At 36.2% G+C, this 17,265-nt stretch overlaps 1 protein-coding gene across 1 annotated transcript in view; it reads right to left on the bottom strand.

Moving 5' to 3' along the window:
- LOC133322130 (tachykinin-like peptides receptor 99D) overlaps positions 1-17,265 on the bottom strand; it is a gene marked incomplete at its 5' end in the record, with an annotated part of 73,124 nt that overhangs the window by 3,573 nt on the left and 52,286 nt on the right. The window contains 4 exons of the mRNA XM_061531179.1: positions 501-566; positions 960-1,099; positions 14,664-14,860; positions 15,074-15,224. Coding sequence (XP_061387163.1) covers positions 501-566; positions 960-1,099; positions 14,664-14,860; positions 15,074-15,224 — 554 coding nt within the window. The remainder of the gene's footprint in view (positions 1-500; positions 567-959; positions 1,100-14,663; positions 14,861-15,073; positions 15,225-17,265) is intronic.

Raw genomic sequence — 17,265 nt, forward strand, 5'->3', positions numbered from 1 at the left:
TTTTTTTTTTGAAAAAACCCACGCCTATAATAGTCCTTAAAAACAATTAAAAAACTCCACGCCTATAATAGTCCTTAAAAATTTTTAATATTTCACGTCTATAATAATCCTTAAAACATATTTGTAAAAAAATTCACGCCTACAATAGCCCTTAAAACATATTTGTAAAAAATTCATTCCAATAATAGTCCTTGAAAAAAATATTTTTAAAAAATCCACCCCGTTATTTGTCCCTGAACAAAAATATTTTTTTTTTAATCCACGCCTATAATAGTGGAAAATCTGATACCTTTTCCACGAATTTGGCCAATTATCCAAATTGAGCTCTCTACGAAAGCCGATTTTTTTATAGTTTTGGTCTTTACCAATACACAAAAATATTTTTTAAGGCGTCCAATTATTTATGGATTCCTTATCCGATCCAATTAAATTCAAAATATTTCCATAGATTTTTTTCTAAATTCCCATGGTAACTGTCACAGAAAAAAATTAAAACTTACCACTGTGGGATATGCGTCGACTTTTTGGCGAACCAGGACATGTGTACAGGAATGAACGTTGAGTATCTAAAGAAGGAATATAAAAATTGACAAAATTATCAAAAGTTATTTTCGATATTTTGGTAAATAAATTATTTGAAACCACTGTGCAGCAATTGGTGTCGAATTTAGTTCACACCTCAATTATGTGTCACAGGTTAGCTTCAATTAATTTAATATGCATATTTTTACAAAATTTCCAATAGTTGAGCATACATGAGAGAGCTCCAGGTGACATTAGGGTGGGTCAAGTTAAAAAAAAATATTATAAGAATGGTTATTGTTTTCTATGGTTCGCCGAGGGCCAAATTAGTGGTCGACAGATTTTTTCTTAAAAAAAAGTATTTTTTTCTCGACCCCCTCTAATATCGCCTGACGAATCATTCATGTGTGTTAGTGTACCAAATTTGGAACATTTACCATTACGTTTGATGCGATTGTGATCAGGTGAACCGGAGCATGAATAGCGTGATGTCAGGTTATCACGACGATTTAGACTCTCAGCACCGACATGGACAAATGGACACCAGCGGAAAAACATTTTAAAGCCAAAACGAAATCTGCAATGAAAAACAAGAAGACAAAGAGTGGAACATATAAAAACCAACTGTCAATAATAAACCACAACATCACAGAGGTATGCACAGTGTCGATGATGACGAATGAGATGAAGGTGATGGGTAATAGGACACCATGCAGCAGCTGGCAGTAATAATAGCAGCAGTAACGTATTTAAATTAAGTCATTGGAATAAAAACGGATTAAATGCAATTGTAATGGAAAAAAATATTTGTTTTCTCCCTTTCCCCTGGAATTTCCCCTTCTCGCCCTCCTCCTTACCAAGACCCCAACAACTATAGCAGCATTTCGTGCCGGAAATGCAACATTGGCGGATGTTCAAGAATTGTGTAACATCATGAAAACCGCAGCAACCCAAAGGGAAGAGGGGACCAAAAAGGGGACCTTCGACGAAAGATAACTAGCCACAATAGCAACAAAACTGAAAGGATGTCGAACAGACCGGAATATATAAGACAACCATGTTACGTGCAATTGCAAACAAAGACACAACAAACGAAATGAAACTAAAGGATGATGAGTGCAAGAAAAAAAAACACAAATAAAATACAAAAAAAAAAAACAACAACAATAAGACAGTAGAAAGAAATGAAAATGCGTAGGAGATTCGAAACAATGAATTGTTGAAATTAATTTCTCTTTGGCATTTTCAGTATTTTTATTTGCAGCAATAAAGACGTCCTCACGGCGATGTGTGTGAGTGTTGAAGAGGTGTACACGAAGTATGTGGTGTTGGGAAAACAATTCAGCGTAAATACATAAAAACATTGGATCAATATATATGTATATATAACACTCAACAATGCAACGTGTGGAATTTTAAGGACTTAGTTTGTGTGTGTGTGTCAAATCGATTTTATTGTTATTATTTTTATGACAGAGTGCAAAAGAGAGGGGAGTGGATATAGATGGAGATAAAAATGTATTTAATGAGAAAACATCAAACGTTTAATCTGCCTAAGGATTTGTTTGTGGGGAATTTGAAAATAAATGACAAAATTCTCCAGTCGGAATCATAAAAAAGCTTTTAATTAAAAATTGGATTTTGGATTTCAGATACACGTGGTTCTAATGATAAAAAATCCACGCCTTGTGTTGGTCCCTGTGAAAATATTCTTTAAAAATAATATAATAGAGCATGAAAAATATTTCTGGAAAATCTGATATATTTCCACGAATCAAATCGATTTTATTGTTATTATTTTTATAACAGAGAGCAAACGAGAGGGGGAGTGGAGATATACGGAGATACAAATATATTTAATGAGAAAACACAAACGTTTAATCTGCCTAAGGATTTGTTTTGGAATTGAGTGACAAAATCTTCAGTCGGAATCATAAAAAGACTATTAATTAAAAATTGGATTTTGGATTTCAGACACACGTTTGAAATCAAATTATAAGGATTTGATGACATCTGATCAATAAAATCCGATAACTGATAATAAAACAGTATTTTTTATTAAAACAAATAAAAAAGTGTCGGTCGGTGTTGTGGACAATTATTTATTTTTTTGATAGTAGGGGGAGGTACCAGATATGATGGACCCATACCTATATTAATAAAAGTGTAAAGTGATTTTGGTAAAGTTATGAGCTTTTCAATATAGAGAAGAGGGTTAATTTGTGTACAGTACTAATTTGTGTATACAGTCCAAATTATTTAAATTGCTTCGTATTCAAATTGTACGAATTCTGGCTTTAGTCTTACAAAAAAAAACTTCTAAGAAGTTTGACATCTCCAAAAATAATTAAAAAAGCTACGCTTATTTACAAAAAAGGAAGGAAAGTAGTTAAGTCGGAATTTTGCGCACAGGTTGCGTAGGGTTTGTCCCACATGACAGCACCGCTACATTTAAGTTTTTACGGGTTTTGCATGTTCTAACCGAAGAGGGTGGTGAACGCCATATTGGCATAAGCCTCATATAATAGTTTGGGAATTTTTAAGAGTGCAACCGGATTTTCTTACCGAAGTAAAATCTTCAAGTCCAGCTTTGGGGAATGTTAAAAGGCTTTGCATAACGTTTTGGATTTGGACATTCAGTTTTCGTTGTTTAGAAATGTTTAGTCGCAGTTGTAATTTTTTTTTTTTTTTAGAAGGAGTTGTAATTTTGCTTTCCGGTTTCTGGGGGGTAACATACAAGTCTGCAGAAAATTAGTATACAGGTCCATATGTTGTTCGAAGGAACATTGACATAAATTGGCATAATTGGCTTTAGTGCATAATTTACATTAAATCTGACGAAAATATGTATGGGAGCTTAATCTAAATCTGAGCCGATTTTCACGAAACTTAGCACACATAATTCTGGACCTAATTCAGTACCCTATGCCAAAATTTCGGGCAAATCGAATGATATATAGGGACTTTGGAGCCCCATTTACCTTAAATTGGACGAAAATATATATGGGTGCTATGTAAAAATCTGACCCGATTTCCAAATTTGGCACACGTCATTCTAGATTCAATTGAGTACACCATGCAAAATTTCGTGCAAATCGAAAGATATTTGGGACTTTTTTGTACCATTTCCCTTAAATCAGACGAAAATATATATGGCAGCTATATCTAAATCTGTCAAACTTCGTGCAAATCGAAAGATATCAGTACGCTGTGCCAAATTCCGTGGAAATCGAAAGATATATAGAGACTTTGGTACACCATTTACATTAAATCGGACGAAAAAATATATATAGGAGCTATATCTAAATCTGAACCGATTTTCACGAAACTTAGCACACTTTATTCTAGGTTCAATTCAGTACGCTGTGCCTAATTTCGTGCAAATCGAAAGATATATAGGGACTTTGGTACTCCATTTACTTTAAATCGGACGAAAATATATATGTGCAGCTATATCTAAATTTGAACCGATTTTCACGAAACTTACCGCTCACCATTCTAGACTCAATTCATTACGCTTTGCCTAATTTCGTGCAAATCGAATTATATATAGGGCATTTGGTACACCATTTACATTAAATCGGACGAAAATATATATGGCAGCTATATCTGATATCTGAACTGTTTTTTCACAATTTCAATAGGGTTCGTCCTTGAGCCAAATAAGCTACCTATGCCAAATTTCATCCAATTCGGATCATAAATGCGACCTGTACTTTGTTTCCAATTTAACATTTAACAGACAGACGGACATGTATAAATCGACATAGAAAGTGAGTGCATATTCTCAAAAGGAACCATGTGTCTATCTCGTTTCCTTTTGCCTGTTACAAACATATGCACAAAGACATAATACCCTGAACCACAGTATGCTGAAGGGTATAAAAATGTTGACCCTTTATGGGTGGGGTACTAGAAAAAATGGACCGAACATAATTTAGAGTTGGTAAAAGTACGATAAGGAGCAGAGTTTGGGTCAAATCGGGCATTCCATTTGCTTAATATTGAATTCCTAAAAATTGAAAAATTTGACACTTTGTAGGAGAGGCTACCATCGGCCGACCTAGGATTGGAAAAAATATAACGATGTGTTTGTATGAAGTGTGGATATTTCGTTCGCTTTGTTCATCGGAGTGGAGCGATAAGTTCCATCTTCCAACATTATACAGGCTTGTTTTAAATATTAGGTTGTATAAAGTTTGTTCCAAATGGGATACTCCGTTCGCATCATATTATAAAATTAAATTTTAGCTATATCGTGACCATTTCGTGTGGGAGGTACCTTGATTTATGTTTAGAAGAAATATTGCGATGTGCAAAGTTTAGATGAAGTCGGTTACTCTCTTAGAGACTTATTGTGCGCCAGTGAGGTCTGAAAAAATTTTAAAAACAAAAATGGTGTGGACGAGCCTGAAACGGATTAGAACCTAAGAAACATGGGTTTAAAATCAATATTTCGATGAGGGACATTTTCGTAAAAAGAGACTTAAAAGCCAGGCATTAGTTTTCCAAAAGATACGAGCTTATAGTCCTACAAAAATTCATTAGAAATTTTCTCCAAGAGGTTATTTAAAAATTTCATTAAAATACATTTTTTTAAATTCCTCCAAATATTCTTTAAAAATCGATGTTTTTAGATCTATAAGCTTGGATTTTTTAAAATCCAAGCTTATAGATCTCCAAAAACTTATTTAAAAATTCACACTTATAGATCCCTGATTATTGTTCTCCAAAAACTTCTTTAGAAATCAACGCTTTGAGAACTCTTAAAACTTCTTTAAAAATACACGCTTATAAATCTCCAAAAACTTTTTTTAAACCCTACGCCTAAGCAAAAATTGCTTACTAAAATCCCAAATTCTAAAATGTCCCCAAACGATAAATTACTCTCATATAGCATTCAAAAATAAAAAAAATCTGATATATAGCCTTCCAAAAAATCTTTGAAAATTCGTTCATAAGACCCTATAAAAAAATATTCCTTTAAAGTACAAAAAATGTGGACCCTTTCACCTTAAACACAAAACTACTTTAATCCGTATAACGCTTTGGCTTACTTCACCTATCGATTCGCAATAAATTCATTCATTCATTTTTCAATAATTGATTGAACAATACATAATTCATCCACACTGGCAGCAGCACAAATACTTCCTCGAAGCTCTCTTGTCGTTGTGTCGACAATGTAACTGACTGACATCCTTTATTAAAAACTGCAGTTTTTTTGTTGTTATTTGTCGATATCGTTTCATTTCTCCCATTTTTTCTACTTCCACTTTCAATGCATCATCATCATCCTCATCTATGCACTTATCTATGTAAGGACCATGTTTTCTATGGCCAAGGACTCTTAGTCAAGTGTTTTCCCTTTAAAAAAAGGAGGTAGCCATTTTTTTCATTCATTGAATAGTAGTTTAATGCATTCAGCGGATGTTTTCATATAAATGTTTTAAAGGAAAGTCATTCAAATGTCAGAAGCAAAAGGTGATCCAAAGGAAAGAGTTCAAAATTTTAAATTTTTATTTTGGATTTTTTGTTCAGAAATGAAGTTGACTGATATCAATTTAAGATGGGATTTAAATTGAAATTGTATGTAATGTCGTTCAGTATTACCCTCGAAGTTATTATCATTTATTAATATGATTTATTATTATTTTATATACCATTTTTATATACGATTCAAAATCAGTGTCTTATTGACCTTTGCCATTGTGAATTTTTCCATCTCGTTTTGCAACGAAATTTGCCATTTACTCATTTTCAACTCAGAAATGATTTACTCGTAATAAATTGTTCATGTTCAGTTCAGTGAACAAATAAAAATATTTACATATATTCACAGAGATACATATATTACACGGACAACTGTTTCAGATGTGAGGACCTTTATTTATATTTATCAACATTTAAATAATTTTGGGAAAAAAGAAAATAAGACCCATGTCAAAAGGGTATTTTCACAAAATAACTGTATTTTTTTAAGAAAGCGGTGCTGGGGGGACACAGGCGGAATATTTTCAATATTCTTATTACGTACATAAATTTGTCTTTACAATGCAAAACAAGCAAACAAATTCTCAGGCGGGTCATTTCAATGTCTTCCAGGGGAATTTTAAAAATGCCTTAAATGACCCGCAGAGACATGACATAAGTCTGAATTTTTAAAGTTCCTTCAGGCATATTTTTTTTTTCAAAATATTTTTCAAGGACCGTCGATTTTATCATGGATTTTATAATTTTTTTGTGCGAACCTCAATGATTTCCGCTTGGTTTCTTAATATTTTGAAGGACACTTAAGAGTTTTTAGAGTTATTTTTTCGATTATTTTCTAAGCGAGAATTATTTAGGACTTTTTCCGAGGATTGTAAACATTTTAAATTTATATTCCATATTCAAAGAATTAGTTTAAAGATTGTAATCATGAAGCTTTAAAAATTTGTTAATAATGAAGGCTACGAGAGCTAATATGTATTTTCGAAACGACCCGAGTCTTACTCGGCCAACGTCTGTCACTTCAGCCCATTGTGTAAAAGCAATAAGTCTGCTACAACAACAAAAACTATATATTTCTGGGAAAATAGTACAAAGTTAATATTTATTATAAACTATCGCTTCTTTTATGAACTATTTTTTCCAATCCAATTCATTGGTCAGAGCTAAGTGAGAGTTGCATGGAAGATGGACATCAATTACATGTTTTGGTCGCTCAAAAAGGCGTTGGTTTGAGTAGGTCTATGAGAGCACTTTTTCCATTCTAATAGTACTTAACATTGACATGAGGTTCAAATTGACTTTTTACCAGCTTATTTATTATAACCAAATCGCAAAGTGATTACCATATGTCCTCAAAAGCTGTTTGTGAAACCCTATCTTTCACGTGGCCCCAAGTGAGATGATGCAAGGATAGAACATCTCGTGGCAAATAACCTCTTGTAGCGATATCACGGTTAAAAAAAAAAAAAAAAAAAAAAAGCAGTATGGAAAGTAGTAAAGTCGGAATGGGCTGACTATATGAAACCCTTCACCACTTTGGGTATATTGTACATATGTATACTTACAACTGTATGTCAATGTTCCCTCGAAAGAACATACTCATGTATTTCTACAACCTATAATGAATTTAATTGCATTCGGGCAGATATAGAGTCGTCTGCGTACCATGGGACAAATTTATGGAAAACGATTTATAGCAAAATTGATACACGCTATTCGGTACGCCGCACTGTTAAAAAATTTAATCTCAATCAGACACCCGTTCGAAATACATATGGAAGCTATGGCTGGATCTGCACCAATTTCAACAAAATGCAATAACGTCATTCAAGTCTCAATTCGATACGTTGTGCAAAATTTCGTGTTAATCGGACAAACATTAGGAGTTTGGTGCACCATATATGCAAAAACGGACGAAATATATGTATATATATATATAGGACTATAGCTAAATCTGAACCAATTTTTGCGAAACATAGCACACATCATTCTAGACTGAATTCAGTACGCTATGTTAAATTTCGTGGCAATCGAAGAATATATAGGGTCTTTAATGCACTATTTACATTAAATCGGACAAAAATATATATGGGAGCTATATCTAAATCGGAACCGATTTTTTACGAAATTTATCACACATCGTTGTGGACTTAATTTAGTATACTATGCCAAATTTCGTGCAAATCGAAAGATATCAGTACGCTGTGCCAAATTCCGTGGAAATCGAAAGATATATAGAGACTTTGGTGCACTATTTACCTAAAATCGGACGAATATATATATGGGAGCTTTATCTAAATCTGAACTGTTTTTTAAATGGGCTGTGCCTAATTTCATCCAATTCAAATCAAAAATGCCACCTGTATTTTGTTTACAATTTAACATGGACAAGTATCTTGAAGAGTTTTATGTGACTACCTGCCAAAAGGCCTACCTCAGAGTGACTGAGCCACAGGCGGAAAAGCGCCCACCAGCCCACCAGCGCACCAGCACCGAAGTACTGTACCAATTGGAGAGCATGCAGAAGGCACACTCTCCCCCTTGGTGAGGGGCGAAACCACAACCCCCGCGAAGCTCCCCAGGGGGCCACTCCAACTGTCAGGTTGGATCGACAGATCCAGGGGCACCTGACACCTGCGGCACAGAAAACCTCCACTCAGGCTCGAGACTGGAGCCTCTCCCAGTTCGACACATGTCCGGGCTGGTATCCCAAAACAGCAATAAGCAACGGCGATAACCGCAAGTGGCAAGGAAAACCTGACCACAAGCAATGATAAATACACACATCACAAACAATTAACATGCTGTCCTCACGGACTGCACAAAGGGCCCAAAGGACCGCGGCATCGGACATCACAACACAAACAATGAACAAAACTGCCCTCACGGACAGCCTACACTACATCCACAGGACGAGTGAAACACATGAAGTGGAAACCACGAACCACCCACGATGCCCAGACAACCGCTGGCAGCACGTACATCACCTACAACTGCCAACAACCGCCGATAACCGCACCGCCACCCGGTGCACCTACCCACCACCACCCGGTGCAACCGACCAAACCCAACTGCAAGGGGGCTATGTACGAGGACCACCTCCACTAAGTACTGTCCTTCTCCTAAATGCTTCACGAGTAAAACTACTTAAACAACTAAAGGTCCTATCGTCTTCAAGTGCCCTACTGAAATCCCACCCCGCCCCTCCATTCGATATACCCATATTTGCTAAATCTCTAATGTCATCATAGTAACAGCATTCAGGCAGTATATGCTTCCAGTCCTCGGTCATCCCGCACCCACATAAATCCGTCTGGGACAGGCCTCTTTTAAGCAGAAAAGCATTGTCAGAGCGCCATGCCCCGTCAGTAAGAAACCAGTACTCAAGCCGAAGCGAAAGTCTGGCCGGTCCACTACGAACGTTGCGTCACGAATAAATTCGTACGTCACCCTCCCTTTGTCACTGTTCGTCCACCTTGTCCTCCACCTATCAACAACACAATCCTGAAGGATAGTGCTGTACCGCCTATTCTCCCCATCCACCAAATCAGAAGGCCTGAGCCAATCATCCTCATCCAACTGCAAACCACGCTTAAGCTTATACATGATAGCCCTACATCTCACTTCAAGATCAAGCGGCGCGGCGCCAAGCAGCACCTGCAACGCCTCTGTTGAAACAGTGCGACACACTGGCAAGCACGCTAACATGACGACCCGCTGACACGAAAGGAGCTTCCTTTGCCCGAAGACAGAAGAGGCAGTTCTGTACCATATAGGTGTACCATAAGTTGCGCAGGCAACAAAAAGCCCACGATATATTATACGCACAGAACGCCTACTCAAGCTCCAATCAGTCCGCAAAACACGCCTGATGGTCCCAACGACCGTTGTCAGCTTCTCCTTCAACCGATCGAAGTGTGGAAGAAAATTCAAACGCTCTGACACCGTTATCCCGAGATATTTAACAGTACACGAATACCTTATGCCGCGTTCACCAGCTCGAATGCAGGGAGGACGACTGCGTGCCAACCTGCCTTTCAGCAGCATCTGTAGCAACCTCCACTCCAACTCGGTCACTCCAAGCCTGCACAATCTGCATAGCTTGCTCACCACGATTTTCCAGTTCAAGGCGACTATCCCCTTCAATCATGATGAGCAAGTCATCCGCATATGCACAGACCTTGAAAGAAGCAGCTAACTCCCGCAACAGAGGATCCATCATGGATCAGACGGACGGACAAGCATAAATCGACTTAAAAAGTAATTGTATGCACATTCTCAAATGGAACCATGTATCTATCTCGTTTCCTTTAGCCTGTTACAAAAATATGCACAAAAGTGATGGATATAATGTAATACCAAACTACAGACACCCAACTATGGTTTTCTAAAAAGACGTTTTTTTTCAGAAGGCTCCTGGAAGCGAAAAAATTTAACAACTTAAGTGTTTGGAACAACTAGAATGTTCGGAACTTCATATGAGATCTATGTAAAACCATGGATCTATATCGAAAATTTTATGAAAATGTGGGTTTCACCCTCCAATACCATGGTTTACCAAATTACAGTCACTTCGTGGAACAATTGTTATCGAAAATGGTCTGCAAAATATGATTCATTGGAGAAAGTCGCCCAGGACCGTCAAAATATCTAACGAGGACCTTTAAAGTGTCTATTCTAAAAAAAATTCTACAAAAATGGTTTTACGACTTTCTGCGGATTTTTATTCCGAGCCTAGGTAATATTTCGTTAAAGTTGCACTCTCTTGCCCGATTAAAGGTCAACATCACCTCTACCTTATACTGACACATTTTCCAAATATTACCAATATTCAGTACAGCCCTTCTAATTACTTGTCCATACTCCCTTCACCGTGGGTTGTTTTGTGATGTTCGGCTTTCAATTGTGGCCTATAGATCGACTCGAAATAACACAAAAAATTAAGTTTTTGGTCCGCTTTATCCCAATACTATTAATTGATCATCAACGAAAATTATAGGCGTTCTCCTTGACCATACCTGGAACCTCATGGACCATTTCAAAGCGATCTGCTCTAGTGTGGTAGTGGGTTACTAAACAATATCGGAATACGTAAGCACTTGTAAATATTTACGTGTAACTTCCACATCCGAGTACATACGACAATATAATTGGTATCAATTTAAGGCCCCCCATTCTCGGGGTAAAAAATTATTTTGATTTAGTTCGAATCTACACTAATTCAAGAATGTCTCTACAAAATTTCAAGTGAAAATCTCAAAAACTCTTGAAGATATAGACGATTTATTGTGTCGGCTAAAGGGCTTCTCAAACTTTGAACACGTTTTCCTCTTTTGTGAATGGCTGGCACGATAACTCAAAAACTAATAACCCAATCGATTCCACATTTTTACACGTTTCTCTGTGAGTGTATAGCTATCGTATGAACTAGGACAAAGCCAATCGGTGAAGACCTTCCTTATTTTTTAACTTGGTCTTTGGTGAAAAATCGGCGATTGTCCAAAAATATTTTTTCAAAGGTCCGCCATGTTGTTAATTTTAGAGCGATGTCAATAATCCTAGTTCATACGAGAGCCAGACATGTACTCTTTCTAACACCGTTGGAATTTTCGGATTCCGATGTTCCAGTGAGGAGTTATCATGCCCGCCATCAAAAATAAGGACTTCTCTTTAATTACAAAAAAACAACAACAAATATATATGTGCAAAGTTACGAACCTTAACAAGGATTGGTATTGATTTACCAGCCCATTGAAAATCTTGAAAAACTAAAATCGTGAATGGGGGGGGGGGGGTACCTTAAAGACCAGCCACTCCTCGTGGATATACTATCAATTTATCGTCTCTATGTCCTTCAGGAGTAAATATATAAGCTATATAATACAAATTTTTCACACAAAAGTCAGGGTCAATTTGACCCGCATTGGCCCAATCGCCTTCTCCATGTAAAAGTTCGAGATGTTTGGGCCATAATTGCGGCCTCTGGAGCGACCAGAAAACCCGACAAAAATTAAGTATTTCGTCCATTTCATCCCCATTTCAAAAAATATTGGTCTTCATTGGGGCGGACCCATCCTACATGCAAAATTTCGTGAAGATTGGTCCATAACTGTGGCCTGTATCGTGTTTACAAATTATAATGGACAGACGGACGGACGGACATACATGTCTAGATCGATTCAGCTAGTCGAGATATGACGATCGCGGCGTTACAAACTCTTGGGGGTGCACAAACCTATAATACCCTGACAAAATAGTTGTGTAGGGTATAATGAAGGAAATATTTATATGGGGGCTACATGTTTTTATAACGAAATATATTTTACACCTTCAGGAACTCGGAATAATGATTTGTTGGTAAAATAAGTTAACATTTTTGGAAAAAAAATGGAAATGAGGTGGTGCCGTTAAAAGGGTTGCTATGCCAAAACGTTGGCCGATATTTCCCATTTACAATACCAAAACTCAAAGCTATGTCTTAAATATTGCAATCTCTATCGTGATTTCAACAGACATCTCATGGTGGAGGATAGAAATCTCAAAATTCATATTTAACAATTTTCCTACATTGAAGGCCACAGTTCCGCATCTCTAATAGTTTCACCACAAAAAACCCAACATCAACTAAAAGTGTTATTTTTTATTACAAACATTTTACAATAACATTGATGAGAAAATGTGTTGAATTTCACCGGATTCCTTTCTTGCAGAACGAAGCCAAATTTTAAGAAACCTTAACCACATGCACACAAATTTGATGTCAATCTGACTAACATGAGGAGTTTGATGCCCAATTTACTTGAAATCGGGCGAAAATATATATGGAAGCTCTATCCAAATATTAGGCGATTTCAAACAAACTTGTCACAGGTTAGGTTATACTAATTTCAGAACGTTTTGTTCCTATTAGCCTATTGGTTCCTTGGTGCGTCAATTACTTAAAATCAATCTATAATAAAAGGGAGCTATATTTAAATCTGGACCGATTTTCACGAAACACAGACATCACTCTAGGCTCAATTCAGTACGTTATGCCAAATTTTGTGCAAAACGAAAGATATATAGGGACTTTGGTGCAACATTTACATGAAATCGGACGAAACTATATGTGGGAGCTATATAGAAATCTGGACTGATTTTATCGAAACTTGGCAGACATCACTCTAGGCTCAATTCAGTACGTTATGCAAAATTTCGTGCAAATCGAAGGATATATAGGGACTTTGGTGCACCATTTACATGAAATCGGACGAAACTATATATGGGAGCTATATGTAAATCTTGACCTATTTTCACGAAACTTGACAGACATCATTTTAGACTCAATTCAGTACGTTATGCCAAATTTCGTGCAAATCGAAGGATATATAGGGACTTTGGTGTAGCATTTACATGAAATCGGACGAAACTATATATGGGAGCTATATCTAAATCTGGACCGATTTTCACGAAACTTGGCAGACATCATTCTAGGCTCAATTCAGTACGTTTGCCAAATTTCGTGCAAATCGAAGGATATATAGGGACTTTGGTGCACCATTTACATGAAATCGGACGAAACTATATGTGGGAGCTATATTTAAATCTGGACCGATTTTCACGAAACTTGGCAGACATAATTCTAGGATCAATTCAGTACGTTATGCCAAATTTGGTGCAAATCGAAAGATATATAGGGGTTTTGGTGCACCATTTACTTGAAATCGGACGAAACTATATATGGGAGCTATATCTAAATCTGGCCCGATTTTCACGAAACTTGGCAGACATCATTCTAGACCTAAATGATTAGGCTGTACCAAATTTCGTGCATATCGAAAGATATATAGGTACCGTTTACATTAAATCGGTTAAATATATATATGGGAGCTATATCTAAACCTGAACCGATTTTTCCCAATTTCAATAGGGTTCGTCCTTGGGCCGAATAAGTGACCTATGCCAAATTTCATCCAATTCGGATCATAAATGCGACTTGTACTTTGTTTACAATTTAACATGGACAGACAGACGGACGGACGGACATGCACAAATCGACTTAGAAAGTGATTCTATGCATATTCTCAAAAGGAACCATGTCTCTATCTCGTTTCCTTTTGCCTGTTACAAACATATGCACAAAGACATAATATACAATAAATAAAGACATAATATACAATAATACAATAACTCAATCTAAACAATCTGCAATCACTCACACATATATTTATAGACTATGGAAATGGAGGAGGATTGAAGGGAAGAGGGGAGGAGTGGGGGAAGAGTGTTTTGGAAAAATGTGAGTGGCTGGCCTAGAATGGGTTAGGTGTATTATGGTTATGCCCTACATTTATGCTAATAAATGCCTGTATTTAAAAGCACCTAACAATAATGTGGAGGAAGAGGGTTGGGGGGAGCTTGGAAAGACAACAAAAAGAAAACCAAGACCGAAGTGTATAAAAGTATGCTTTTAGCAGTAAAATGTTTACAGACAACACATCCTGTTCGAATATTCTGAGAAATAATATTTTTTGCCAAAAAGAGTTCACCCCGCATTTCCTAATACTGCTTCTAAAACTGGTGCTGTTGGTGGTTATGATGCCGCTGTCGATGCAAATGATGGTTATTGATTTTTTTGTTTTGTTCATTTTCATTTCACTACTACTCACCGCGAATTCATCCAACAGTATATAATCGGATTGTACATGGAATTACTCATTGCCAGCCAATATATGAACAGGTATACCTCCTGTATAAAGGGTGTCTCAGTAATGGCCGGATAACAGGATGTAACAATGAAATATGCATGGAACGGCAGCCAGCAGACGACAAATATTAAAACCACAACCATCATCATTTTAACCACCTGAAATGCAGAATGAAAGGACAATCATGAGATGGGAAGAAGAAGAGGTACATGAGGGTAATAAAAATACCATGGCAGCTTAGAATGTTTGATAGGGAACAACAACAACAAACTTTTGGGGATATGAACCACATTTTCAAATTTTGAGATCAAATTCGGTGTTGTGTTGTTGTTGTTACCATGTATTTTAAATATGTTTCAACATTGACTTACACGACGTTTACTTTTGACATTCTCCACCTGGCGCGGTGTATATTCACCAATGGCCTTGGAACCCCATAACTCCAAGCCGACACGTGAGTAGGTAGCGGTCATTGATATGACGGGTAGAAAATATGTGAGTATCATAAATAAAATATTGTAGCTGTAAAAAAGAGAGAGGAGAGAGGGAGTGAAAGAGAAATTTGTTAGCGTATGTTTGTTATTCAAATTATGTCAAAAATGTTTCATATAAAAATGTATGTCGTCGAGCCTTAACATATCTCCAATATATGCAAAAATAAATATATTTTTATGTTGTTGTTTATAACATTTTTTTCTGCTGAACTATATGTGTATGGATGTGTACCTAAATATGTATTTAGTAAATATTTATTGCGTATGCCTATAAATTTATGGCCATGTTTCTTTGGAGTTTATTTACGCGCTTTTGCATTTAAATTATAATATTTTGGCAAATATTATTTAAAATAAAATTGTGTATAATTCATTTATATATTAATTGTGATTGAGATACATTTTATCTCCCATTTTTTTATTATGGTAATTTCTTTATTTGTGGTTTGATTTCTATCCAGCATTGCGTATGAGTGTTGTCGTTGGTAATATATTCATCATACGTACCGATGACCGTGTATTAAATATTTCAACTTAATTATTAAAAAGAGAAAAAAGCGTTAAGTTCGACTGGGTCGAACTTTGGATACCCTCCACAATAGGTATACTGGCAGGTACTTGAAGAGAAAAAAATAGGGAACATTTCAAAAAGTGGACCTATACTGATATTTCTACAAACCGATTTATGTAAACCATTATGTACACCAAATACAAGTTTCAGCAAATTTTAATGGAGATTTTTCCTAAAAACACAAAAAACTGAACCAAAATTGCCGACGCATGGTAGGGTGGAATATCCCCAAAATACTGCAATTTAGAGGGCACAGTTATCTGAGGCCATCATCAACGTATCCAGTTTTTATTTCGGGGGGTTGGGTGGAAGCTGCTGGTTCAAAATTAAAATTGTCATTGCAGAAAAAAATTGTATGAGCACGTCCCTGCAGGCTATACCATAAGCAGGACCAATATTGGTTACATCGTGCAGAAATTACCGAACATTTGTAGTTATCATAAGGTACTATGCCTTATTGAGCACTGATATAGCTCTATTTCGAAACTAAAATTTTTTCATCATAGTACCTTCTTTTACGCTAAATATTAAAAATATTGAAAATCGGTATGTATCATTATATGGGGGCTAGCGGGAAGATATTGTTCATTCTCGAACCTTACTCTCTGTTTTTTATCTCGATATCCTCCCCAGATGGAATTATTAGAACAATGTTTTAGAACCCAAAACCCAAAACGTGGAATAAATCAGATAACTATTTTAATATAAACCAGAAAGGAAGGTAGTAAAGTCGGACTGAGCCGACTATTTGATACCCTTCACCACTTTGGATATTTTCTAAATATGTATCCTAACAGTCGGCCAAACTTTGAATCTTTAGTGCAAAATGAACATAAAATCGGACGAAAATATGTATGAGAGCTATATCTAAATCTGAACCGATTTCCATGAAACTTATCACATATCATTCTAGACTTTATTCAGTTCGCTGTGTCAAATTTCGTGCAAATCGAAAGATATATAGGGACATTGGTACGCCATTTACATAAAATCGGCTGAAAATATATATGGGAGCTATATCTATATTTGAACCGATTTTCTTGAAACTTAATGTAGTACACTGTGCCATATTGAAAATCGAAAAGATATATGGGGACTTTGGTGCACCATTTACATAAAATCGGACGAAAATATATATGGTAGTTATATCTCTATCTGAACCGATTTTCAAGAAACTTAGCACACATCATTCTCGACTTAATTCAGTGCGCTGTTCCAAAATTCATGCAAATCGAACAATTTAGAGGGACTTTTACCTTAAATTGTACGAAAATATATGGGAGCTGTATATAAATCTGAACCGATTTTCACGAATCTTAGCACACATCATTCTAGACTTAATTCAGTACGCAATGCAAAAAATTCGTGCAAATCGAAAGATATATAGGGACTTTGGTTCACCATTTGCATAAAATCTGACGAAACTATATATGGGAGCTATATCTAAATCTGGACCGATTTTGACTAAATATAGCACACTTCATTCTCGACTTAATTC

The sequence above is a fragment of the Musca vetustissima genome, unplaced genomic scaffold (assembly GCF_032173495.1).
Source record: "Musca vetustissima isolate MV318-11 ecotype Yass unplaced genomic scaffold, APGP_CSIRO_Mvet_v1 utg76065, whole genome shotgun sequence".
Lineage (NCBI taxonomy): Eukaryota > Metazoa > Arthropoda > Insecta > Diptera > Muscidae > Musca > Musca vetustissima.